General features: G+C 42.0%; 1 protein-coding gene across 1 annotated transcript; it reads right to left on the minus strand.

Moving 5' to 3' along the window:
- Positions 1 to 79: 79 nt before the first annotated feature.
- Positions 80 to 24,714, minus strand: axl (AXL receptor tyrosine kinase). Its single transcript, XM_026317732.2, has 20 exons — positions 24,156 to 24,714; positions 21,064 to 21,274; positions 20,568 to 20,668; positions 20,281 to 20,463; positions 17,162 to 17,242; positions 16,919 to 17,034; positions 15,157 to 15,352; positions 10,567 to 10,706; positions 10,328 to 10,472; positions 10,033 to 10,050; positions 8,641 to 8,770; positions 8,300 to 8,391; positions 6,734 to 6,829; positions 6,324 to 6,401; positions 5,715 to 5,807; positions 5,442 to 5,563; positions 4,800 to 4,909; positions 4,331 to 4,490; positions 3,216 to 3,352; positions 80 to 2,712 (listed from the first exon to the last, which is right to left on the minus strand). Exons 1-20 carry the CDS (start codon positions 24,310 to 24,312, stop codon positions 2,256 to 2,258), a joined length of 2,823 nt encoding a protein of 940 aa, XP_026173517.1. The 5' UTR covers positions 24,313 to 24,714; the 3' UTR covers positions 80 to 2,255.
- Between the last annotated feature and the right edge of the window lie 851 nt (positions 24,715 to 25,565).

Below are 25,565 nucleotides of genomic sequence, written 5' to 3' on the forward strand. Positions count from 1 at the left end.
TCATCTTTTGCTGTTATTGTTCATACACTGAATAAAACATGTTACTAACACATTGATATGAATATGATGAGTATTACAGTTCATTTATGAATGAACATATTTATTTCTAATACAAAATACTGTAGCTACTGTATAAAAGGTTGTTTACAATTCATGGCAGAGACAATATAAAGATATATTATAGTACAGTCTTCTCCCAATTCAACACACCAGGAGAATCAAAACCATACACACATTATTATAACGCAAAATACTGGCTTTCCAAAGGCACTTGGTGCAGTTGTACTGTGTGTGTGTGTGTGTGTGTGTGCGGGCACTATTTAACCTAGAAGGAGTTTGTTTCTGAAAATTCTAGGAGTTTCTGTTTTTTTGGAAGATCTTTTTTTTTTTGTCCAAAAAATAATTTAAAGGCCAAACTGTTCCAAACACAACGACTGCTATAAAACAGTAGGTGTGTCTGCATTAAAAAAAAGTGGTAAAATATTTACACAGTCCAAATCAGACCAGTGCCTCTGGCTCAAAAACGATGTAGAAATACCACTAGCTGAGTTGACAGTACCAAAGGTATTTGCAAGAAATGTGCACTTAATAACAGAAATGCTACAGGTATAACATAAGTACCTCTGAGGTACACAGAAACACAGCACCTCATTGAAACTGATGTTCTCCCAAATGTGTGTTGGAATATGGTCAAGTGCAGCCCAATGACAGAAGTGCATGCATTACATGAGGTTGCTGGCGACCTTCCTCAGAACAAAGGTTTAGTCTTAACTTCTGTACATGTGTTTGGTTTTCAGCAGCTGCTTTGTCACCTCCTTCTTGATTCTGCCAGTAAGTAGACTTCTATTTACAGTGCTAACCTTAAGTAACAAAAATATCTCCCCGAAATAAAGGATGATGTCAGATGGTGAGGCTAGTCATGTTTCCCAGTCTCCCTGTATTTGCTGTATGGAAAACACTACTTCAACATTCTCTGTTATAATTTCACAGACTTTGTTCTCTGCCTTTATGAATACGCAAGTTGTTAACATGTGAACAGAGGTGTCTACTGGATGACTGAAAAAGTACACAATTAAAACACAAAATGAAAAAAGCATAGAGAATATACAAATATAAACATACTGATATAAAAACATTAGTGCAAAGTTGTAGAAAAACAAAGATCAGCATCAAAAATATGTAATAACACTGTGCTTGAGGAAAAACAAAGGTGAGGAGCGCATCCTGCTATTTGCCTTGGATAACTCCATCATGTCCGTACCTACTCTCAGTCCATCCGGTCACATCTGATTATGTGTACCCTCTTGTTTTGACCAGCGCCTCTCTGTACTTGTAGAGCTAAGTCTCAGCTTCCTGAGATATGACAGAGATGTACAGACTAGTTGAATCAAGTTTTGCACAGGTGTCCCTCCTGTCAGTGAGGAAAGAGTCGCCTTGTGTGAACTGTAGTAGCTCACAGTTCCTCGTACACAACTAGCAGTAAAACCCCAGAAGATACAGACGGTTAGAGCGCTACATTAGGCTGCAATCCAAACTATTGCATGTTATTTTATGTATGAGGTGGAGGTTTTTCAAATTCTTCTGTTGTGACTTTTTACAGCTGAAGATATCTTCCACAAATTATTCAATCCTTGAATAATTTTTTTTGTCTTTGTTAGGCAGGAGGGGTTCAGGTAGGAGAAGTACCTTCATCAGAGGAGCAGTTTTCTTGGGTGCTGCAAGTTCTCTATGTTAGCGTGTACTCACTGAAGTTCAAGCTCCTGAGTCTGTAGAGCTGTCAGTTCAGCCTGGCAGTGTCTGAGCTGGTTTCAGAAACTCATTTGAGTTTTTAGCTTAATAATGTAGAGAAGCTCATTCTACTGTGTACAGGTAGTTGTGCAGATATGGCGCTTTATTGCAATAGCGGCTAGGAATGCTTTTCTCTGATAGTGCTGCAGTGTATGTAGGCAACAACTGCTCTAAACTTGTTCACCCACTGTCTATTGCTGGTAACAGTGTTCATCCTGCTACAGCAATCACACATTTACTTTTACACTCACTTAGATATGTGCTCATTTCATTAGAGAGGGGGCAGTTTCTCTCAGTCACTCACTTTCTTGGAATGACTTTGGCTGTTTGTGCAAAATATGTAAATAAGGGCACAAATGGTTTCTTACAGTCAGTAGCAAGAGGCCGGATCTACTTGGACTGGGGTGAAAGGATGACACATTTTGGTAGTGACCTGTCCTGTCATGTTTGTAAGAGTGAAGCCCTCATTACCAGGACACTTTCCTGGATCCTTCCCTGTCCTCCAGCAGCTCTACAGTGGGTGTGGGAGCCGGGGTGGTGTTGGGAGTGGAATGGCATGATGGCTGAAGAGGCAGTGTAGCTGTAGAGGATGACACCGGCATGTCCAGACTCTCCAGGGAGTCAGAGAGGGCTCTGTTGGTTTCGTGTTGGGGACAGAGGACATAGCGGTTGGGGTGGTGGACTTCTACTGTGGTCACAGAGTCCAGGCCCTTCAGGCAAAGAGGAGGTGGTACCCCAATGGGGTCACGACCACCAACAGCCCCAAGCTCCATTGAGGACTCATCCATGTTGACATACAGGATCTCATCTGGGTCCTGGAGGTCTGGAAGATCTTCAAGGGCCTTTTCCAGCTCACAGCGCAGGGACTCAAATGATGGGCGATCCTTTGGACTCAACAGCCAGCAGGAGAACATCAGGGCATAGCTTAAGGGGTCAAAGATAGGATTAATGAGTATTTAGTGTTAAAGCATGTTAAAGCTATTTTCTGTTGTTTTTACTTGTACATTTCTTACAAATTCAAATATATTTGCAGAAGGTCTCCATTATTCATATAACTAGGAATTTCCTAGGATATAATTAAGAAACCATGACACCATAAAATTACAATAAAACAACAAAATTCATTTAATATACTAAGAAATCATAATTTTGTGTCTTAAGCTTAGTACTAGAGAGTGTGCAAGCTTTTTCAAACTGAAAATATTTATGTTTTTGAACAAAGCAGTTCAGTAAAAGTGTTTCTGAAAAAATCTTTAAGAAACATGGAACAAAAATCCAAAGCATCAACATTTAAAGCAAATAGGAATCATTATTATCCTCTAGTCATGACTGCTGTTAGAAAAATGTACTTCCAATGAGAACTGAAAAGATTTCCAAGGCAGTTCATCATTAGCTGAGGAGTATGCAGTGAAGGAGATGACACTCACATGCTGTCCAGACAGTCTGGAGGCTGTTTGAGACGGTTTCCCTGTCTTAAGTAATCATAAATCTCACTGTTTTCAACCCCAGGGTATGGAGTCTGGCCCCGTGTGGCGATCTCCCACATGGTGACTCCAAATGACCACTGAGACAGAAAGGAAGAAGGGTTAAGGAGTTTTGAATTCCTTTAGGTCCTAATGCCAAACCCTACTCAAACATGAATCTCCATTTGACAAATAACCAGTTCAGGCTTTCCAGACTTTGCATCTTTACAAATAAGATGCTAAAGTATGGACATAATATGTAATGCTTGCATTTTGGGGGAAATGTTTTCACGTGTGCATGGACACCAGGGCCCCTCAAACACACAGTGCATACAGTAATAGTACCATCTGTTGCTGTTAATATCTATCACAGATGTTGGTAATGGGACACAGTATATTCTACTGAAAACATGTACAACTGAATCTCTGAGGTTGTGGGGCTATTAGTCACTTTTAAAGCATAAACACATTACAAATTTCCTACTGAATAAAATTAAATTAGACTCAAATGTGAGGACAAATGTTGAGGATATTCTATCGATTTTGTAAAGGATAATCTGTTAGTGATTCTCAAATACCCTACAGACATGATAGGCAGCTCGATAAGGTGCTGGTATAGCACTTTCTTCTGTGACAGAGAACTACTACAATTGTGGAAGAAATATGAAAATATAAAAACTTTCCCATGTGCTCAGTCAGCTAAAAAGTCTTGCAAAAATATTTCTAAAATGTAGTGCTTCCTTTTGATGCTGTCACCCTCGCTGAGGCTCCAAAGGCTCGAATAAAATGAATGTAGTTAGTTATATACTGGTGAAATGATCATTCATTAAAACCACTGAACATACAGATGGGCAGTAGAGAATTAAGCTTCGTGAAGTTATGATAATTGTTTCAGTGTCCTTTTAATCTTTTGAGTCCACTTTAATTATTGTCACTTTAGCCAATGTGTGATTCTAATTATAAGCAACAGCTCTTCAATGTAAAACTGACTATTACCCTAATTGGGATTATTGTTTTGCTCCCCACAGTGCTATAAAACATAATTAATACAATACAAAACACACAATAGCTGAACTCACAACATCACTCTTTGTGGTGTAGACGCGGTCAGCCAAACTTTCGATAGCGATCCATTTGACTGGCATCTTGGAGATTCGTCCCTGTCTGTAGTAGTCTCCATTGTAGATCTTCTTGGATAGGCCAAAGTCAGCCACACATACATTCATATTCTCATTCAACCTGAGACATGGAGACAGAGTGTGAGTGGGGGCATTCAAACTGTGTTTGAAATACATCTAGTCAAATTTTGCAATTCTGACATGCTTTCCCCTAACAAACAGCTTTAACTACAGACATCATGTTAGCCTTCATGTATTTATATATTGCTTCTCTGTCCAAAAAGTTACTTTGAATAGTATTCTGGTCCGGTTTAGTTCTTGAATATTTTCTTGAATGTTGGATGGAGGATAAAAGGGAAAGAGAAAGAGTAAGTGAGAGCACATAACAGGAACTGGGAGTGTAAAAAGCAGAAGCAGAGATTGTGCTTACATGCAGTTGCGAGCAGCCAGGTCTCTGTGGATGAAGTTTTTGCCGCTGAGGTACTCCATGCCCCGGGCAATATCAGTCATAAACTTTACCAGCATTTGAGATGGGAGGTACTGCAGGACATCACACAAAGAAAAAGGTTATATTCACACGTTGACCGCAGATGACAGTTTCTGCACATTAGAGGGCACTAGAGCACATCTCCTTAAGGTCCTGTGATCAGTCTGAACTGAACGCTCCCTGCTCCAGATCCTAACAGCCTGCTCCTCTGGGAAGTATAGAGTTCAGCGCCACTGTGTTTTTTGAATGTTTGCAGAACTCATGGATGTTTCAACATTTGGTAGAAATGTTGTTTTGATTAGGCTTATGTTTCTCAACTGTGCTCTTCAGGGACTTACTGCGTATAGCACTTCATCCATTAATAAGTGGAAACGCAGATAGCAAATATCTTGTGTTTTCATGATCTCAGTGTATGTGCTGCCAAAAAGGTGTGGCTGGGGACTCATTCTAACAAATACTTTACATCTATCTTGAACTTTGGATCCTTTTTTTCTGACAGACATTCATGTGAACTTATAAACCCTGAACCCATTATATCGTTAAGTGGTGGCCTGACTTGGTGCTTTCATTTGTAATCAGACTAACCACAGGGCAGTCTCCCAGTCTTGAGTATAGCAGATAGCTGTGCAGGTCTCCATGTTTCATATAGGGCAGGATGACCACCGGGGAGGGGTAACCTTCACTCTCTACAGTCTGCAGGCACACACCTGGAAAAACACTTTGGCTCAGAATTATACACTTTGACTTCACACTGAGCTGTAACACACTTTTGCTCACACTCTAAACAGCTCAGTTTTGTATTTACTACTTAAACAATACAGTATCTTAAAGGGCCAAGCAGTATGAGTCCTGACTCACCTAGAAGCCTCATGACATTGGGGTGGTCAAACTCCTTCATACAGGCAGCCTCACGGAGAAAATCCTCCATCTCTGAGCGGGTACAGATGGCAACTGAAAGACGGTACAGAGGAGACCACATGTTTTTGTACAGCTCAGTGGGTAAGACAGCACTGAAATGGTCAGGTTGAGAAGTTTCAAGGGTAAAAAATAAACTTCTATTTCAGAGAGTGTTCTGGTTCCTGTGTTTATTAAAGTATGAATGTGTTTGCAGTTTTTACAGTTAAGTTTGTTTTAACTTTGTCACCACAACTTTAAACTGGTACCCTCACAGAAGAGGGAGGTCCTCCCTTCCCAAGTCTTAGTCCCTCCAAAATTCAGCTTTTCCCCTCCACATGGGTGTTTTATACAATTGTCTTTACTTTGGCACTACACCTTATTTGGGGTCAACTTTTTCTTCTGCCAGTATTTTCAACAAGCCCCTTCTTTGTCAGTTTTCTGATCAGAAACTGAGCTTTTTGCACATAACACTTAATTTTTGACCCATGGGGCTGTCTATCAAATGGCCTATGTTCCCAAGATGAAAGGATTCATTGTGTTGATTGCTGAGTAGGTTTACTGACTACTCACTCTTCATAGTCTTGACAGCAACTTTGAGAACAGACTCCTCCTGAGTCAGCAGCCCTTCCATCACTGAGCCAAACTCCCCTAAAGAAAGAAATGAAAACACAATCACTCAGTTCATGTGCAATTTTATATGCAACAATATTAACTGTCTTATTCAGAGTAGTTAGTTTCCCAACCCTACAGTACTACAACTCTATCACACTGTTATACTATACCCAGGCTCAGAATAGATGGAAATAACTGGAGATAAGTCCTTACTCTGTACTCTGTATCATCACTGATATAGAAGTGTTTACATATGCCTTTTCACCTTGTTTGTCAGGCACTCTCTGTACTGATACTGTGCATACTGACTCCAAGCTGTCACCGAAATATAACATGCACATAGTTCAAAACCAAAAACAAAGCAGTACCTTCTCCCAGTGTCTTTCCCAGGGTTAGTTTATGTCTGTCCACCATTACATCTTGGAGTTTCTGCTTCAGTTCATCACTGATTCCCAGGCTGTTCACTGAGGACAAATAATAACAAGCTTTAATGGTGTTTGTAGCCCTCAGCACTTCAACGAACTGCCCAGAAAAGAGAGAAAAACATCCAGTTTGCACTAAACGGACTCATTTATTTTTCCAAAGCCACAACACACAACGTTCAGCCAAAAACAAAATGTTAATAAACACTACCAGACATAAATAACAATGAAACTAGGACTGTAACTGAACTAAAACAATTCTGTTTACTTTTAAAAATCACCAAAATGGGCATCAGATCTTTGAAGATTTCCTGTTATTTATTGTTATATGCAAATAGCACTTTTAAACATACTCAAAAGCCTTGTTCCAAATGTTTAATACTGGTTCTTAAAATGGTCCATTAGTTTCTAAAATAGTTGAACTAGAGTTCACAATGAATCAAAATTTTCCCCGAAACACAAAGACTTAATTGGTAGGAGATGAGGTGAGAGATTTAAGTTTAAATACTTCTGCTGGCTGTCACTGAGCTGTATGGTGGCAAGCAGATCGTACTACAGATGTTAACTCTGTTTTCACATCTGGGCCATGATATAACAAGGGAATGACATGTTCAGAGATCCCCCTCCAGCTGCTCCAATGTTATCAATCTGTCACATGTCGGACAACAATGTGCTCAGTCCTCAGGCATGTTCCAACACATGCTAGCGTGACCAGCTTTTACCCGAAGCATGCCATAACTGGAGCTCCAGGATTCAGCTTGGTCCTGCATATTGATCAAAATGACTAGTCAAGATTAGCAGCATAAAGTCCGCCCAAATCCCTCCAATCTGACCCCTTCCCTTAATTCCACTGTATTTCAACCATTCATTCAGAGAACACATTATCTCCACCTCTCTTTCCCTTTCATTTTACACACTTAATGTTTTTTAAGACTGAAGTTTTGAAATCCATACTTTGAAGTGGGACATGATGTAACTATATGCCCTTTCCCGCATCGTCCACCTCGCCAGTGTGCTGTTATCTCAAAGGTTCATCTTCCTTTCCCCACCTTGCTTGGCTTTATCAGTAAACAAATTTCATCCTGTTGTTCACACCTGATTGCACAGGGCGTAACTTCATGGATGAATCTGCTTCACAACTTTCAGAGGAACAGTGTTATGGTGGTGTAAGTCAGCTGAGTGAACACTCCAGGGCTGTTTTCACAGCTGTGGGGCATTAATTAGTTGTTCGTGTTTGTGCCTTTGGTGAACCAATCAAACTGTGATTCCTTTCTTGAAATATGGAGAAAAGCTCTCATTGTGTGTCGTGACAGCCAAAGATTTTCTTCCAGTGAACTGGTGAATCCAGTCCCAGGGCATGAGGAGATGCTATTATGTGATTTTTGTCATCATTATCTACCCTGGCAGGTTTGGGCATGTCTCTCACAGTATCTCTTACTGTAAGGACCATCGAGTGCAAATATAAAGTATCATCTTTCTAAGGAACATGCTGAGGCAGAAAGAGGAACTCACATGTTGCTTCTGTAGTCCTGCGGCTGTAGGTACGACGAGCGCGGTACCTGACCACCAGTTCTCCGCTCTCCATCATGGGTTCAAACGCCTCCCTGTGCATGCAATGACAGGTCAAGACCAGCAGATGCATAAAAGCATGAAAGCATGGCACTGCTCTAAAACTCAAGAATGACTGGGGCTCTTTTGAAACAGATCTCTTCTACTCCTCCAAAATGCTTCACTATGCATACACAAGTGAGTCAAGTAGGTCACAGAAGTGAAAAAAAAATCAAACTTCTTGGTTTGGCAAAGATATTAAGTTCCTCCCTTACACCCATGATGAGCACTATCAGCCTACACACCCAAAACGAGTCTCCTTGCGTCGTAGTTTGGCCACATAAACAGCCATGAACACAGCTATGGAAACGGCGCCGGCAATGGCCATCACCACATACCACCAGTGCCAGGAAAAGGCCGGGGGCGATGACGGACCTGAGGGAGGGGGGGAGACATAGATGTGAGTGTAGTAATGTGAGTCTTTTAAAGTGAAGTGGATTTAGGATTAGGTTAATGAGAGACAAGGGGAAAATCTAATGGTGTGTTATTTATTAATGTATGCCATATCACTGGCCATAGAACATATGACTGCTTTATGTAGTTTTTGACTGGTGAACAGTAAGAGGCTTTCAGGAAATGGCAAAATGCTGAGAGTTTTCGTAGGAGGAAAGTTTTGGTTTTTAAATCCCTCTGTAAAAACCACAGCATGTGTCTGCAAACTACACAGCTACACAGCTCAGCCAGTCATACTATATGTTGTACCTTCAAGTACAGATTTCAAAACCCTTAGACTTAGAGGTTCCTATATTATAACCTCATAACAGTAATTAAACTGGATAAAACATGCTATTGCAGTAGAGATTGAGTTAGAGACTTCAGACTAGACTCTGATTCTAATTTAAAGGCTTCTGACTGATTTGTGAACGTCTCTGTCAGAGATGCCTTGTAATACAGTGGTAAAAAAAATATCCCAGTATGAAATTCAAACATTCAGTTGCTTTTTTTGTTTTCTGTTGTTGGGGAAATGCTCCTTAAATTATGGCAAGATTCATTCACTTGACTTCAACTGCTGTTCTACCCCTAATACAGCGTATAGTTCTTACATACACAGGCAGCATCATCATGGGGTAAATATGTATCAACTGGTCCTCAGTGCTGCCCTCTATATTTGTTAAGCTGAATCTGAATATTTGTTCTTACTAAAAATGTTATTTTATTTCTATTTTTGAAAACAGAGTTCTTTCTGTCCTCCCTCTCACAACAACCTCCACCCACTGTTTTCAACTTTTCCTCCCTTTCAGTCTCAACCTCCCCCAACTTTCCCTGCCTCTGCTCGTCTGCCATTCTTGTTGTTTGTATTGTCTGCCGGGTGCTATTAGACTAAGCAAACAGAGATGCTGCACTCTTCCTGCCTGTTATAAATATTTATGATGCGTTTCCCCATTCACCCACAGACCCCTGTTCTCCTTTCTAGTCTCTCAGAGATCCTCTCTTCTCTTTTTTCTTTTCCTTCCTTTTTTTTCTGAAATACGCAGGAAGGAACTATCCTGGAGGAACCCAGTGATAGCGAATGAGAAAGAGAAGTCCTGTGGTAGGAAAAGCACCGTGAGCTCATGTCCACTGTCACCATGTCATTGTGAGAGGTTACAGGACAGAGTGTTTGTAGCTTTGCGTATGGAAACGTGGTTAATACTCACCTCTAAACTCCTCCATTTCTATGGGAGTAAAAGAAAACGTAACTCATATTAATGTTGTGACTTTCAGAAGAACATTAGTCTTTGTAAAAACTAAAATAACACATTCATGGCTGCAGAACGTATATGAAATAATGTTCAACACTTTCTAAAAATTGGTCAGGATCACTACAAGATTCTCTTAAGGTGAACTGTTTCTTACAAATCACAGTTTTGAAGGTAATTCCTTTACATTTTACACATTAAAACAATGTTATTTATTGTTTTTGCAGCACAAATGAGTTTTTTTTATACTCACCAGGAGTAATAAGCATCAGAGTCTGTGTGTGGGTCCAGGGTCCTTGACCTGCCCCTGTATAGGCACAGACTCGAAAAGATACATTGGACAGCGGTGCCGACAGATTGATTAACAGTTCAGCGTTCAACCTAGTATCCACAAGGAACTGTGGACGAAAGAACAACAGGAGGCAGGACTGTCAGGATTTTATGGTTTTGTAAGTTTCTGTTGTGTCGTGAGAGTGAGTGTGGCTGACTGACCTGCTGGGTGCCAGGTGTGCTGTACTCCACCATGTAGCCCTGTAGTTCTCCGTTCAGCTTTCCTGGAGGCCCCTCCCACGTCATCAGCACCTCTGTCCCGTTTAGTACCGCAGTCACATTGACAGGTGGGTTTTCTGGCACTAAAACACAACAAGCACCAGGACATTCAGGTATTTCACAGTTTTACATGTAGGATATGTTCTAGGTTAGAGAAACATGTAACAGCTAGCTCATGGTGCAGCGTGTTTGTGTCAAAGCATTTTGGCTAGGGAAGAGGAGTCCATGGGCTTGGCGGCCTGGGGTCAGTGGACTGAGGGTTAGCCAGACTTGGCTTGTTTTGACAGCCTGGAGCCTCTAGGGTGTGGACAACTACAACAGCTGGAAAGAGGAGATGTCAAAGAATGTGGAGAATTCAGCTTTATTAGGACAAAAAGACTAGCTAGGGGCACCACATGCAGCTGAGCTCAGGAGCCAATGTGCTCTCTCTGGGTCAGCATGGTTGGACGAACTCACACGAAGACACACACAGGCCTGTGTCTTCCTCCTCTGTCCTTTTGTCGGTCCCTTTTTCTGCTGTATTCTCTCAACTGCCTTTTTCTATTCTGGCTCTCTGGAGCAGAGTGAAAAAGGCTGCTGGCAGCAGAAACTTCCAGAGAAAATCTAACTGAATAATATGCTAGAAATAGCATGAGGAATTTAGGTGTGTGTGTGTGTGTGTGTGTGTGTGTGTGTGTGTGTGTCATTGAGGCTTTGGATAGCACAGAAGTCCAAGAACCTTTCCGTAAGGCTCTCTTTGTCTTTGCTTCTCACTCTTTGTGAAGGCTTACACACACACAGACACACACACACACACACACACACACACACACACACACACACACTAAGTCTGTGAGTTTGGGAAACATGGCCCAGCCTATGGATGATGTTATCAGGAAGCGTTTGGCGGCTGATTGTTTCCACATGTAGTCCCTGTTCTGCCTGCCAGCGGCAACAAAAACAACCTCCAAGTCAAGTTTGTTCCAGCAGTTCGTCTCCACCTATGCTCCGTCATCTGTCGGTCTCTATCTGCCTCCTACTCTGCGTCTTTATTGCCTGCCCGCTCGCTCCTTCTCTCTTTCTCCTCCCGTCTTCATCCCTTTTTCAGTCTCCCATCCAACATGATTCCATCTCAGTCTTTCCACACTTTCCCTCCCTGCCCTCTTAGTTATAATGACTTTTTTGTCATGGACCTGTGAGTTCAAGTGAACAGAAGTGTTTGTTGTAGTTGTAAAACGTAATGGAAAAAAAAACAGTTTCACTTTGAAAAAACAGAAGTTGCAAGATTTGTGAAGTTTCAAATGAAAGCCAAAAACTGAGATGTGTGCGGGTGGAATGCTGGAAAAAAAGCCCCATGTTGCTCCTTTGTCTTCCACATGAACGCAACCCAGGCTTGGCAAGGGGCTGAGAAACAAACACTTTTGAGCCACAATAAAAGTTCACAACAGCAGAGACTAACATCTGCATTAACGGCGTACTCTTTCACAACCTGTTGCATGCTATTGAAAAAGCAGTCTTGGAAAACCACGCTCGGAAGCACTGAAACACTGTTTGGAGGCAGGTTACTCTGGTTAGCCTCCACATGGGCCAACACGTGGATAGGAAAGAGATCTCTTTCAGCCAAAAACTGACTCATAACCCTGCATCTAGAGTCTGCCTGCCATAAATAAAAACACACTAAACACACTACACCGATCAGTCGGAGCACCAAAAAAAAAAAAAGTCACGACTTTTAAGAACATGCACCTCGCTTCCTTTTTTAAGGCAGTAGAGAATGGGTCCATTCAGCTATGTAGGGATTGTGATTCATTTTGCTGGCAGCAGAATCAAACACACGTAAATGTGACACGTATGTGTTTTGAGCTACTTCGTCATGACTCACTTCCATCGGGACGGTGAGTCTGGGTGTCCCCTAACTCTGAATTCATCCTGGCCTCACTTCTGAAGAGGGAATCAGGAGTCTATTTGCCTTTTCAGTGCGACAAAGTGCGTAGTGTAAGTGGTGTGAGTGCACAATGATCCTTTTCTTCTAAGCATTTTATAATTTTATCAAGAGTTGGTCTAGTTCATTCACTTTGTTTAGGAAAGATTCCATACTTTAGGATGCAAAAGGAAAATACAGTTACAGAACTGATGTAAAACACAATCTTATTGCAGCTTTAGGATTTGGAGAGTGACATGGGTCATTTTGCTTCCTCTCCCACCAACCAGCCCTTCCTCTCAGCCTCTGGGGAAAATAGTGGGCTTTGGGAAAATAGCAAAATGAGTGTTTTCTCAAAGAACCCCTTTCCCTGTTTCCCTACTCTTCCATCCATTCCTTGCCTACTCCCACCATCAAACCACTTTTTTGTTTATTCCCACAGTGCCTTGCTGTGTACTCTAGGAGGAAAAATCATCTGGGGTCAAAAAAAGCATGGAAATGAGACATGAAAGAGTGACGGGTGAAAGACTGGATTAAGAAAAAAATTGTTCAGCCTGTTTGGAGATGCAGGAAATAAATTCTTCAACGATCTTTGTAGGATCTGATTAGAAAAAGACTGTTGGAACAAAATAGAAGCAAGTTAGCCCAGTCTACTTGATGGAAATAGATGGATGTGAGAACAAAAAAGAGCTGGCAGGAGAAAGAGGGAAGTCTGTAATGAATAGAAAAACTTACAAATTAAGGAGGAGGTGGAGGAGCAGCAAATGGAGATATCTGCCAGGATGACACATGTTAAAGATAGTGCAGCATATATCTGCACAGTTTATTAATGAGAAACAAATGGAGCAGAAAGAGACTCAAAAAGATGTATGGCTCAACAGCAGAGCTTTATGGGACTTTTGTCTTCAGCACTGTAACCCCAGAGGAAGATGGAAAATATGGCTGAGCTGTGAACAGTCTACCTCTCCCTTTTATTCTCCCATTCCCTTTGACCTTCAGCAGCCCCTGAACTATATCTGACCACCAGTTATCTTTTGTTTTTCAATCCTCTGAGTCATTAGGACAAGTGCAGAGAGAACTGCCAGACACAGAATGAAAAAACTATTATATAACCGAGGCTTTTTTTACGCAGAAATGAAACAAACTACAACTTTATTAAATGAAGAACTGAAAGTCTAAAACCACTTTGCATCCTTCAGGAGTCTCCATTACAGTGGCTCAGAGTGCTACCTCTGCATTTTTCTGTTCATGAGAAACGCTGTGTTGAAGCATTTTCAAAATTATAAGCAGCTTCCATTATGGAAAGCCCCCATCATCCCTCCTGTGGCATATCTCTCCTCTTAGTGGACAATGTTTCCATTCCTATTCATCCTGGGATAGAGACAGCATGAGCTGGCATGGAAAATCCCACCTCAGTTTAAACTCAAGCACACAGCAGCCTAGCATTACCGCTTGGACGGAGAGCTGCAATCCTAACTGAAGCCTTTCAGGAGAGTTCACCGTCCTCCCTCCCTCTCCCTGTCTCCATCTCCACCTCCTCCATCCCTTCAATACTAGCCTGCCTTCTACCTCAGGCGTTTACATTAGAGCAGAGGCACTGCCACTCTTGTCTGGTATTCTTCATAAACACAGGCTGAGTTAAAGGGGCACAAGAAGGAATATCAACTAACGGTACACTGAAACCTGACTCTCCAACTCCTTGTTATCATATAGTATGTTCTCACAAAGTCTAGGCTAACTTAGGAGAACTGAAACACTGTTTCACTAGTTAATCTAGTTCAGCTCATAACAAGCTTAGTGTCCTGAATCAAAGACACTTTTAGAGAACCACTAAGTTTTCCTGATTATTCAGAGTGTCCCTTTAAGTGTTTAAACTCCTTTCATTCAACAGTCAAATGGCATGAATGTGACTGCTGTCACCCAGGGCCCACTGTGGGTGACTTTGTGAAATCAAGGCAAGCACAAGGTAATTACTTTCTGAACAAAAATAAATATTCTATATAATTAAATAAATATATATAATTAATATCAGATCTATAGACTGATGAATTCTCCTGGTATTCAAACCTAACATAAACTGGGCATTTATGTTTAAAGGTGCACTGCTAACATACACATTACCTCACAGGCCAATAAAATCACCCTTGGCACAGACCAATGCAGCGTAAGAAGCATCTCTCTGCCGTGTCTGCTAACTGTTGTGTAGCAGACTTGGAGCTCAATCAGTAGCCAGATAACACAGCCTCGACCTTGACTCACTTCAAAAGTGAGTCCCACACACACACACACACATACACACACACACACACACACACATTTGTGCTTCTATCCTTGTGAGAACACTCAATGCTCCTATGTTTCCTAGACCCTTACACTAGCCTTACTTATCACAACTAAATGCCTAAGCTCAACCCTAACGTTACCTAAACATAATTCTAACCTTAACCCTAAAAGCTAAAAGTATTAACCCCCAAATAGGATTCTGAAAAAGTGAGAACTGGCGAAAATGTCCTCACTCAGATAGAATTAAGGCCAAAATGGTCCTCACAAAGATAGAACTACAAGTAGACACACACACAGACCCAAGACATCCAGGGTGAACAAAAACATGTCCTCTCTTGGGAGGTGCTCACCTCCTTCTTTGGTGCGTAGTTCTACCCAGGACGACCAGTCAGATGGCCCTTGGCTGCTGTGGCAGGCCACCCTGACAGCATAGAGGCTGTGGGGCTCCAGGTCCCCAATGAGATGGGTGGCTGGTGGGATATTCACATTCTGATTGTGGATCATCTTATCTGGGCCTGCTCTGAAGGGATCTCCTGAGTGTTTGGCCTGGAACATTCAGATAACAAACATAAAGGTGTTACTGCCTGCAGCTGGAGTTACATTTTGTGAAATGATACGTCACAGCTTTTCAGTTATTCACTTTCTACAATCTACTTGTTATTTTTCCAGTCTTATCGTTCTGTAGATGCTCAGTATGACAGGACTGGGTATGAAGCATTGAGGAAGAAAACAGAAGGAAGGATCCTATGTAAAGTGGGGGTAGGGGATGGTCATAATGTGTTAATTGTCAAGTGTTGTGTAAAATCTGGTTCTTTGCTGTTTTGAACATGAGCCTAGCTCAGCAAGGTGCACCAAAAGCAGAACTCATTAACCAAAAATCACAGGCAGAAACCTGCTGTCTCTGCAAACATTCTGTGGTAAACACATTTTAAGAGGAACATAAAAATTCTTCATTGCAGAAATCTTAAAACCACATTAAAGTTCACAATCTGGGCCATTGTTCTCTGTTTTATCAAACAGCCCCTGCAGGCTGCAAGCTGCACTTCACAGGCTGAGCTTTCCACTCATAGCTGAACGCTTACACACAACAGATCAAATAAGCAGCCACGCAGAGTAGCAGGTGAAGTGCTGCACTGCTTTGACTATTTCAAATCTCCTCATGGTGTGAGTTATAGGGTCTGATTCCAAGGAATATTAAGTTGTATGAGTGATAAGTGTATGGATGTGTGTGTGTTTGTGTGTGTGTGTGTGAGTCATTCTTGACTTGATGAGTCACTATCCAGCCTGTAAACAAGCATGTTATGAGTTTAATCAAATAACACAGCTCAGGCCTGAGTCACACTTCAGCCTGCATTCCCCTCGTATGGCTCAGACTCCCAATACCTGCTGTCACTGCCTTCTCCTCTTTTCTTTAACTTCATCTTTATTTCTTTCTTTCAGCTCCACTCCGCCTTTCTTTCCTCCTACTTCCATTTGTGGAGCACAGTAACATCTTTCTGCTCTCCTCACTGTCGCTTTTTTCATGTTTCTCTTCACCACACAATGAACCGTTAAATTCAGATTTTTGCCCCATTCTGCAGAACTCGCCCCTCGTCTTGTTCCCTTGTGAGGGTGAAGGGCGGAGGGGGTGTGGGGAGGGAAGGGCAAGAACGGCGAGAGGTATGAGGGGCAGCTTTATTAGAACCAGACATTTAGGGGTGGTGCTGCATTACTCCCTTCTCCAAAATGTTCCTGCTCTCAGCTACGAGCTGTAATGGCCACAGAGCAGGATAGTGGCAGAAAACACTGACAGAGAGGGAGTGGTGCTACAAAAGATCGGTCCAGGAGGCCACTTTCCCAGCGTGAAACCTGATCCACTGGTATAGACATAAAGCAGGGAGGGGTTGAGGATGAGCTAAGAGAAGAAAAGAGAAGCAAGCTCTCTTTTCTTTAAAGTTACACTTGGAAAAGTTAACACTGGTCTTCAGAATCAGTCCTGCAAATAAAGAGTGAGTGGTGTGTTTGTTTAACATGCAGGTCAAACAGTTGCAGTGATTTTAGGCTAGGCTCAGTGACTAGTTTTCTCAGCTATGTGTGGTATTCTCCTTCTAGGTTTCCCTGAAATTGTCTCACCTGAACAGAGCAACGGATTATTGGGTAGTCGCCTCCAAAACCAGGCTGCCATGATAACTGGAGACTGGTCTGAGTTATTTCCACAGCTCTCAGATTCTGAGGCTGCGATGGGAGAACTAAAGAAATCCAGAAAGACACGAAAGAAAGACTCAATAAACATAAAACAACTAACCATTTTAAACAGAAGAAAACTATATCCACACTGAATGAAAAGAATGAATGAAGTGTTTTTGCGACACTCACCAGTGATGGTGCCAGATCCAGAGGTGGCCACACCTTTACCGTTATAGGCCTCACAAGAGAAGGTGCTGGTCCTGTTCAAACCTGGATGGGAAAATTAAACAACATGCATGTGTGAAGCAGGAACATTTGGGTCTTTTGAAAACCAAGAATCCTTGCTCAGCTGCTGACTTGCACATATTGCTGATGTGAGAAATGCTGTGATGGTGCAAGCTGAAGTGAGAATGCTGTGAGCCTAATAGTTTCCATAAGGTAACATAATCTCTGTCATCAGTATTAGGATTAGTTATAGGTTTAATATGTGGCCTTAATATGATTTTTGAGAGACACAATAACCACCATCATTTTTAGGAAACACTGGCTGCACTTTAGGCCGACGGGAGCACCTATTCTATTTTTCTATTTTTATTACAAAAAAATAAAAGTGTCTGTCAGGAATCATTTAAACACATCTTGCACCAATTAGTGTGAAGCGTCTTTCTGCCACATTTCATCAAACTCAGAGCAGCAGGCACGGCCTCTGAAAAGTAAAACAGTCCCATATAGTTTCAGCAACCCCTCCAGCTGACACTTTCTCATCTTGTTAAATCAGTGATTTATCAGCTTGAATTTAAAACCTTTCACTTGTGATTACAAAACCCATGTCAGCTTAATATTTATCGCTTTTTACTGTCAGAACTGGGTGTGAACATTTATTATAATTCCAGATTTTATCAAAATGGAAGCAATAATATTTTTATCTGATTTTGTATTAATAAGAAAATCTTGACCCATAGACCTTCCTCAGTGTTTCAAGACTTTTTAAATCAGCTATGCTGATATAGATGGTAAATCTTAATGAAAAAATCAATCCATGCCAAAAACACCTTGGGGGATAGCTAAGTTAAAACTGTGTTAAATTTGGTGGCATCTTGTTTACATATATTTTCATTGTTACCTGATTTCTAAAAAGCCTTTGCTTCTCACACATTTTTTTTAACCTAGATCTCTTTTGACCTGCAATTTACTTGGTGAAAATGCATGTTTAGAGCAAGTCACAACCAGAACATTTGACTTCAGCTCACACAGACTCATTCTAAAATCCATGAAAAGAATGGTTGAACAGAGCAGTGCTGCTGTGCAGTTTTGAGAACAAAGAGCTCGGCCGTGTTGAGGTCCAGGTGTAAAACACTGAGCTGCTGCCTTCAGGAGGCTGGGGCTCCTCTGAAGGGGGCAAAAACAAGAGAGTGCGTGGCCTCGCTAAGTGACTCACAGCATACTCACACACTTGAGTCATTCCTCAATACAACACAACCACACACACTGAAACATGTGACATTCAAGTTTTACCAGTTATCTAACACCCTGACATTGTCAATCAGCCACAGACACAGAATCATGCAGTGTGTTGTTCTGCACTGACGGCACCATGCCTCCATTGTGTTGCAGCCGGAAAAAGAACACAGGGTACGACCCATGGTGGGGGGGGGGGGGGTGAGAGAGGAAACAGAGGGTGGGAGCGATGACCACTGGCTATGTGTGTGAATGAAGTGCTCATCAGGCCATCTCAAGATTGTGCCACTTGCCCTTTCCTTCCCCATCAGTACACCCCATGTCACAATCGGTCAACAGGAAGAATCCTGAGCTCATGAGTGTCTATATATTGAGCAGCAGTGTTACTGTCAGCTGAGCATGACACAGTACAACTCCTGTGCTCCCTTTTCTTGGCTGATATAAGTAAAATACTTAAAAAATACCCATAAAAAATTCTAGGAGGGTATGTTTTCAGAATGTTAGTGTTATCTGCAACAACTCAAAGTGCAAAGGTATTTCATTTTTCAATATAATATTTAAATTGGAAAGTATTCTCTGATCTGAGAAGCTAAAACAAGCTGGAAAATGGTTGATGAATGAATTCAATATTTCAGCACCTACTTTAAAACGTATAATGACAATGAGGTTCAAAGTGCTGACTTTTCTAGGACAGTGATCACAAAAAAGAAGCTATTTAAAAAGAGGAGGATATTATGTTTAAGTTAGTCTGAGTTTCTGCCCTTAAAGAGATGGATGAGGAGCAAAAGGTCTTTGGCTCCTCAAACTTGAATTTACAGGGCCATGCCCTGTCTTTGATTCCTTATTGGGTTGTGCTATTTTTCTTTATGGGCCTATGGAAGAATGATTTGTTTTGCCTTCATTTGGTCCTGTGGTCTGCCAGAGCAGCTGTCCATTCCAGAGAGTTGAGTGTTGGTTACCGTTAAACGGGTTCTGGTCAGCAACAGGCAGCCTGCTCTGATGAGTCAAACCAGATCCTTGACCCGACCGTTGCCACCAGCTCCCCCCACTTTCCTTCTGACTCAGTCTGTTCTGCCTCACCTCCTACTACTGGACTTAACACAGATCAGCTAGTCCCTGGCATGCAGCTGTGGTTTGCATTCAGGGCCCACATCCTTTTTCTGTTTCTTTCCTTTATCTTGCTGCATCCTCTGCCCATCTATTTTACTTCTCTCAACTGTCTCTGCTGCTCTGTCTTTTTATCCATCAGCCACACAGTGAGTCCTGAATGGATCCACTGGCACTGATCCAGCCAGGCTGCTCTCTCTGGGGAGGGTGGTTATTTGGTGGTTTTGCTTAAGTCACTGAGGGGGGATTTTAAAATCTTTGAAGATAGTTGCTGTGTAGCTTTTGAAGCAGCACATTGTAATCCACATAAATGGATTCAATGAAAACCGATGAGTTTAAAATTGCCTTGTCTCTAGTCATTTAAAAATGCTGCTACCTGGGGCCACAAAATGCTGACAGCAACTTCTTACTTGACTAGAATTAGAAATGAGAGGTGAAATTACTGTTTAGGTAATTATTTTAATGATGGAATAATTGCTTAATTTACTTATTTAGCAAAATACCAAACATTTTCTGGTTCAAGGTTTTCAAATATCGATTTTTTCAAGTAGTAAACAAAATCTCTTTGTGTCTGAAGACATCACATTGAGTTCTGGCATCATGCCATGGGGCAGATTCTAGTTTCTGATCATGTTTTATAGACTGAACAAATATCAAGTCCCAGATGTATTTACTTCCCAATGAATATTGGGTGCTCTCAGTGTAAAGTGAGTCTAAAAATAAGTGCTGAGGTGCAGTTATACCTGTGAGGTTGAGTGTAGAGGGTGACAGGGCCCCTGGGTCTGTCAGGGAGTTGAGTGGAGTGCCGTCCTGCAGCCACATGACCCTGACTGGCTCTGGAGGACCGTGGGCCACACAGCTCAGGCTCAGGGATACGTTGGCCACTACAGACATGTGATGGGGCTCCACAGAGAAATGAGGAAGGCCTGAGAGAGAATAAGCTGAATCAGACTCTAGACTCCTTTGCAGACTGTATCACTCAGCTGAAGCATGCTTATTTTTGCAACTATCTTTGTATATGTCAACTCACCCTCCAGCTGAATGCGCCCCTCCTCAGACAAAACCTGCTGGCTTCCTGATTGGACTGCACATTGATAGGTGCCCATGTCAAGAAGTTGGACCTTTTCAATGCTGTTACGAGTGAAAAAGGACAGGGTTTCAAAGGTTCCTTCAAGGTAAAACAGTGACAAACCACAGTGACAAAACAGGATGATAGTCTGATCATTTTCCTTCCAGATTCTGTCCAATCATACCACACAGTACATTAAGCTACAGTAGCAAAGACACATGGGATTTTGTTGGAATATATAATTTCTTTCAGGCTCAGAGGTGGAGGACAACAGGGTTCAGTAATCCAGCAACAGTACTGGTTAAGCCAGGTGAAAGCATAGAGTGGAGGAACTGGAAATACAATCACAGCAGATGCATGTGTGACAGCTTTAGGCCAGGTGTGGCTGCCTCACCACAGAGGAACATTGATCATTTGGTCTCATGCAGCAAGTGAAGCAGACAAAACTGCAACCTACCTCAGCGTGCTCATGATCGTCCAACTGTTACTGCCAGTATGGACTTGGAACTGGTTGGTGTCTGCGTACTGAAGTGGCACACTGTCTCTCAGCCAGAGCACATCAGGGGGGTCCTCTTCCTCACCCCCAGTCCCCTTCAGGGTGCAGTGCATCTTAACAGGTTTGCCCAGCGAAGAGATGACAATAGAAGGACTCCTCTCAAACTCCAAATCTTGGATTAAGAGAAAGAAAAGGGAATAGTTTTTTCCTCTTGCTGACTAAACAAACCTTACAGTGCCCACATTTACAACATGATTCAGTTTTAGTTGAAAAATGTTGTGTTATTTTACCACAATAATCATTCCAGCTTTCCTTGCTAAAGATGCTATGCTACTAGAGCTGGGATTGTGCTGCTGTCAAACAGTGTAGAAATGGACAAAACAAATAATAATTTAAATACTAATGATTATTATTAATAAATTAAAAATTAATCATTTTAAAAATCCATATGTTTCTATAATTATGAACAACAACTCTTTAAAAAAGCTATTTACAATTAAAGGCACCATAAATAATAGCAGGGCAATAACTTGATAAACTACCCTGCTATTATTATAATTAGAGTGTATCAGATGTTCACATTGTTTTGTTCAAACAACAAAACTGAGAAATATTTCACCTGCAGTGAGAGCAGCACATCCTGATATCTGAGAAGCTGGACCAAGCAAATTTAAATGAAGGCTTAATTGATTACCAAAACTATTGACTTATCAATTGATCAACTCATATTTTCAGCACTAAAAGTTTTACTTAGTTTGGTGCTAGGTCTGATTAACATGTTGATTTTGACACTGCTGAGACAGGATAACACCAGGTAAGCCCAGAGCTTATCCACCAACCAAACTGGTTTTTGAATGAGTCAGTCATGTTGTGACCCTCACTGATAGAAGGGCTGACCTGAGAAGGACAAGCTGACACTGGGACAAAGACTCCTTGTTAGAGGACGGCTGCCCCTGCTGATCCAGCAGCGTCAGAGCACAGAGAACTCAGCTCAAGCACTAAACATATTCAGGGTTTCTCTCAACAGCAATGATCGGCCTGCAGGTTGTCTGCCAAGATGCCTGCAAATCTGTTTAACATCCACAAATGATGAGGAGAGGCTCGACAGAAATATGAGGAGTATTAACTTGCTCTGCTTTTTGTTATGTTTAAGACACTGAACAGAGAGGGCAGGGCATCCCTGCTGGTTCAAACGAGTAGAAGAATGGCCTTTATCTCTGTTACACACAAAGCTGCCAAAGACACAAACATATGATGGGCATAAATCTCTCCTACTGAATTTCTTTTCGTTCTCATACAGCATCAGAAGAATGCTAAGCATCTCTGGTGTTGGACAGGGAAAGGCTCAACAACTCCTTGGCTTGATAAAATACACAAAAGATTTGACAATGTTCCAACGTGACTTGTGCCCCTATATTTCAGGACAAGAATAAATCACACTTATTTCACTGAGTGATGCATGTAAAGATTGTCTCAAGCTTGTCAGGCTGCCCTCCTAGTCTATTTCATGGACAACCTTTGACCTCTAACCCCTTTGCTGTGAGCCCAGAGGACTGCAACTTATCTCTCACACACATAATTTAGCTGCTGAAAACAGAGCTGTAATGTAAAGAGGAAAGACGCAGCACTTAATTTACTCCGAAGTAGATTCTGTAAATCTGCATTAAATGTATACACACATATAAAAGCCAGCATTCAAAAAGCTGCTTCTGTGAGGTTGTGAGCAAAGCTTTTGCCACCTCTCTGCCTCTGTGTGTTTTTTTGGTGTTAAAAGTCATCCCACCCTTTATTTTCAAGTTTGGCTGAGCTCGTCTTCTTCTGTCATATTTAACAAAAACAGCCCTACGTTCTTCCAGTCTCTTAGTGCTGCGCTTATATAATAATAAGCTTGTAAAGCTTTTATGAGAATGCGGTGGTAGCTGAGAGAACATGTGGTGGTCAAAGTGCCTGTGAAGCTTGTCTCCACTGATTCATTTCTGCTTAACTGCTCCATCTCCTCCCTTTTGTCGACTGAATTCTCTCAAGGTCTCACACTTTTTTCATGCTCTCACTCTCTCTGCCCCCTCTACTCTTCTTCTCTTTCGCATGGAAAATGCTTAGATGTTAAATGTCAGTGGACTTGCACATACCAAAAATACCCAACACTGTCTGAGCATTTATCTTGTTCTCACTCCCTCCTTTCTTTTAGGCTTTTTAATGCGACGTAATTCAGCCCCTGCATTCACTGCTGTGCCTTTGCCCTTTTCTCATTTAGCCTCCTTTTCATGCCATTCTTTGGATTCATTGCTACACATTATATCACCTCCCCTCCCACCTCTTTCTCCACCACTCTTGCCCCCTTTCCACATCCATCATTTCACTGAGTCAGAGTCAGAGCAGCTCTGACTCACAAACCGAAGCATTTGCACCAATGAAACCCTCCTCATCCCTGACATCCCCTCACTCCTGGGCCCCAGCCATCCCTAAATCCTAATAGGAACTGAGACATCAGGAAAAATTCTCATTTGAAACCATTAGTCTGGGCTTATAAATCTCAGCAATGTCTAGTCATTTCTGTCGCTCCTGCTCATATGTCTCCTAAGTGCATAAGTACAGCTCAAAACACACAGGCTGACAGGTGGAGGTCTGACAGGGGGCTTCATGCTTCCATCCAAGTGCTGCAGCAGTAGCTTTAATGACCGGAAAAACAAACTGGCTCCGATCACCTTTTACCTGCTGTCACTGAGTCACCTTCAGCTCAACATGCACTTTGAGTCGAAGTATTAACAATCCACGGCCTGCATGAACCAATAAAAGCCCCCCTTTATTTGTTTTCTTTGATCACCCAGTTTTAAAAGGCTCTTCTGGCTGTAGTAAATCCCTTATGTGGGCCACATGAACGCACTTAAAGCTGTGGCAGCACTCTCCATCCTAAGGCAAAGTGATTTAATGAGTTAGTAGCAGAAGCCTGACAGCGATAATTACTCATTACGTTTTTTCTCGCGCTAAACTTGGCAAATAAGAATCAGACTGGATTAAAAAGCTGCAGCCGCACCGTGCCAGATCAACATTACCTGTCAGGGCTCCTGCGGTTACTGGGCTCCAACGGGACAAAATGACGGTGAGAATCAAAAGTGACAAGTTTGACCAGTTTGGTTTTCTTGACATGAGGCCGCCACTGAAAAGGCGCTGCAGGAGACGAGCAGTCATCTTTGAATCACTGGACTCCATCACCGCATCTCAGCAGCTCACAGATCTCAGGCTGTGCTTCGTACCAAACCTTTTCTTGGACTCAGACAGAAGATGTGACCAAAGCGTCGTTTCAGTTCCCCTTCAACGGAGACAGACTGTGGAAAAACTCGTTGCGCTGCTCCGGCGTCTTGTCGTGTTCACCCTTGTTGTTTTGATTGATCCCTTTACGCACAACTCTCCAAACTTTTCATTACAGAAACACACTGAAACGCGCTCTAAACCTTCGGCCGCTGATTGTTGTCCACAGCCTGGTTTACTTCTGACAACCGAGGGAGTATTTTTAACCCAGTGTTTCCTGCGGTCTGCCGTTTAAAGTCTCTCTCTCCTGCCCCTCCGGTCCCCTCAGACTCCCTCAGACTTTCCCCCGGCTCTTTCTCTTCCCTCGCCCCCTTCAAACAGGACTCACATTCCTCAACTCAAGCTCCTTCCACCCTCCGCCTCTTCCCCCGCCTCCTAAGTCTCCCCCTTTCTGTGAGGATGTGAGAAAGTCTGCAGCATGCCGATTGTCTCAGTACAAACCCCCATTCGCTTTTTACTGACACACAACTTGTAATAAATCCAGTCAAGTCACCTGTTTCCCGCTCACAACAAAGTATATGCGTCAGTCTGAGCCTGTTAAAGACATGCTGACCAGGCAGATTAGAAATCAGTATGTTTGCTTATAAATAAGTGAGACATTGTCTATTGAACAGCAGCAACTTTGCTTTATCTGCCACTTCTTTAGTTCTAATTCTCATATTTGTATCCTAAGCAGTGCTTAATAATCACAGCACCATAGTTACTACCTGTTTAATTAGGCCTACATGAAGTATGAGTTTGTTGTTTCAGGAGGTCTTGAAATAACAAAATAACTATTTTTCATTTGATACAATGTGAGCAGGGCCAGCAGGCTGAAACACACAGCATAGTGTAAATACTAAAAAGTAACAGGCTTCTCACCTTCTTGCTGGGACTAGCTGAAAAACCTGAAACAGCTGCCTTCTAATAAAAACCATCACTGATCTGAAGACAATAAATAATATGTGAAGTGAAAATATGTCAAGTCCTGTTACTATGTGGGTTTTATTACCTTGCTATTGTTAAAAATGTCTCAACCTTTATATAATCAGGCATATCAGTATGTTATTTACAATGACAGGCAGCCGAGAGGAGAAAATCCTGCCCATTGAAGGCTGGGATGACAGGAAGAGACCAAGAACTTGTCACAACAAAGTAACACCATTCAGACTATT

Source organism: Mastacembelus armatus, chromosome 13 (genome assembly GCF_900324485.2).
Source record: "Mastacembelus armatus chromosome 13, fMasArm1.2, whole genome shotgun sequence".
NCBI classification, from domain to species: Eukaryota; Metazoa; Chordata; class Actinopteri; order Synbranchiformes; family Mastacembelidae; genus Mastacembelus; species Mastacembelus armatus.

Coding starts and splice junctions, on each gene's coding strand:
- axl (XM_026317732.2), bottom strand. CDS start 24,312: ATGGAGTCCAGTGATTCAAAGATGACTGCTCGTCTCCTGCAGCGCCTT. Junction 20,669..21,063: donor ACGATCATGAGCACGCTGAG/GTAGGTTGCAGT, acceptor CACTCGTAACAG/CATTGAAAAGGTCCAACTTC. Junction 4,491..4,799: donor CTGGCTGCTCGCAACTGCAT/GTAAGCACAATC, acceptor TCCATGTCTCAG/GTTGAATGAGAATATGAATG.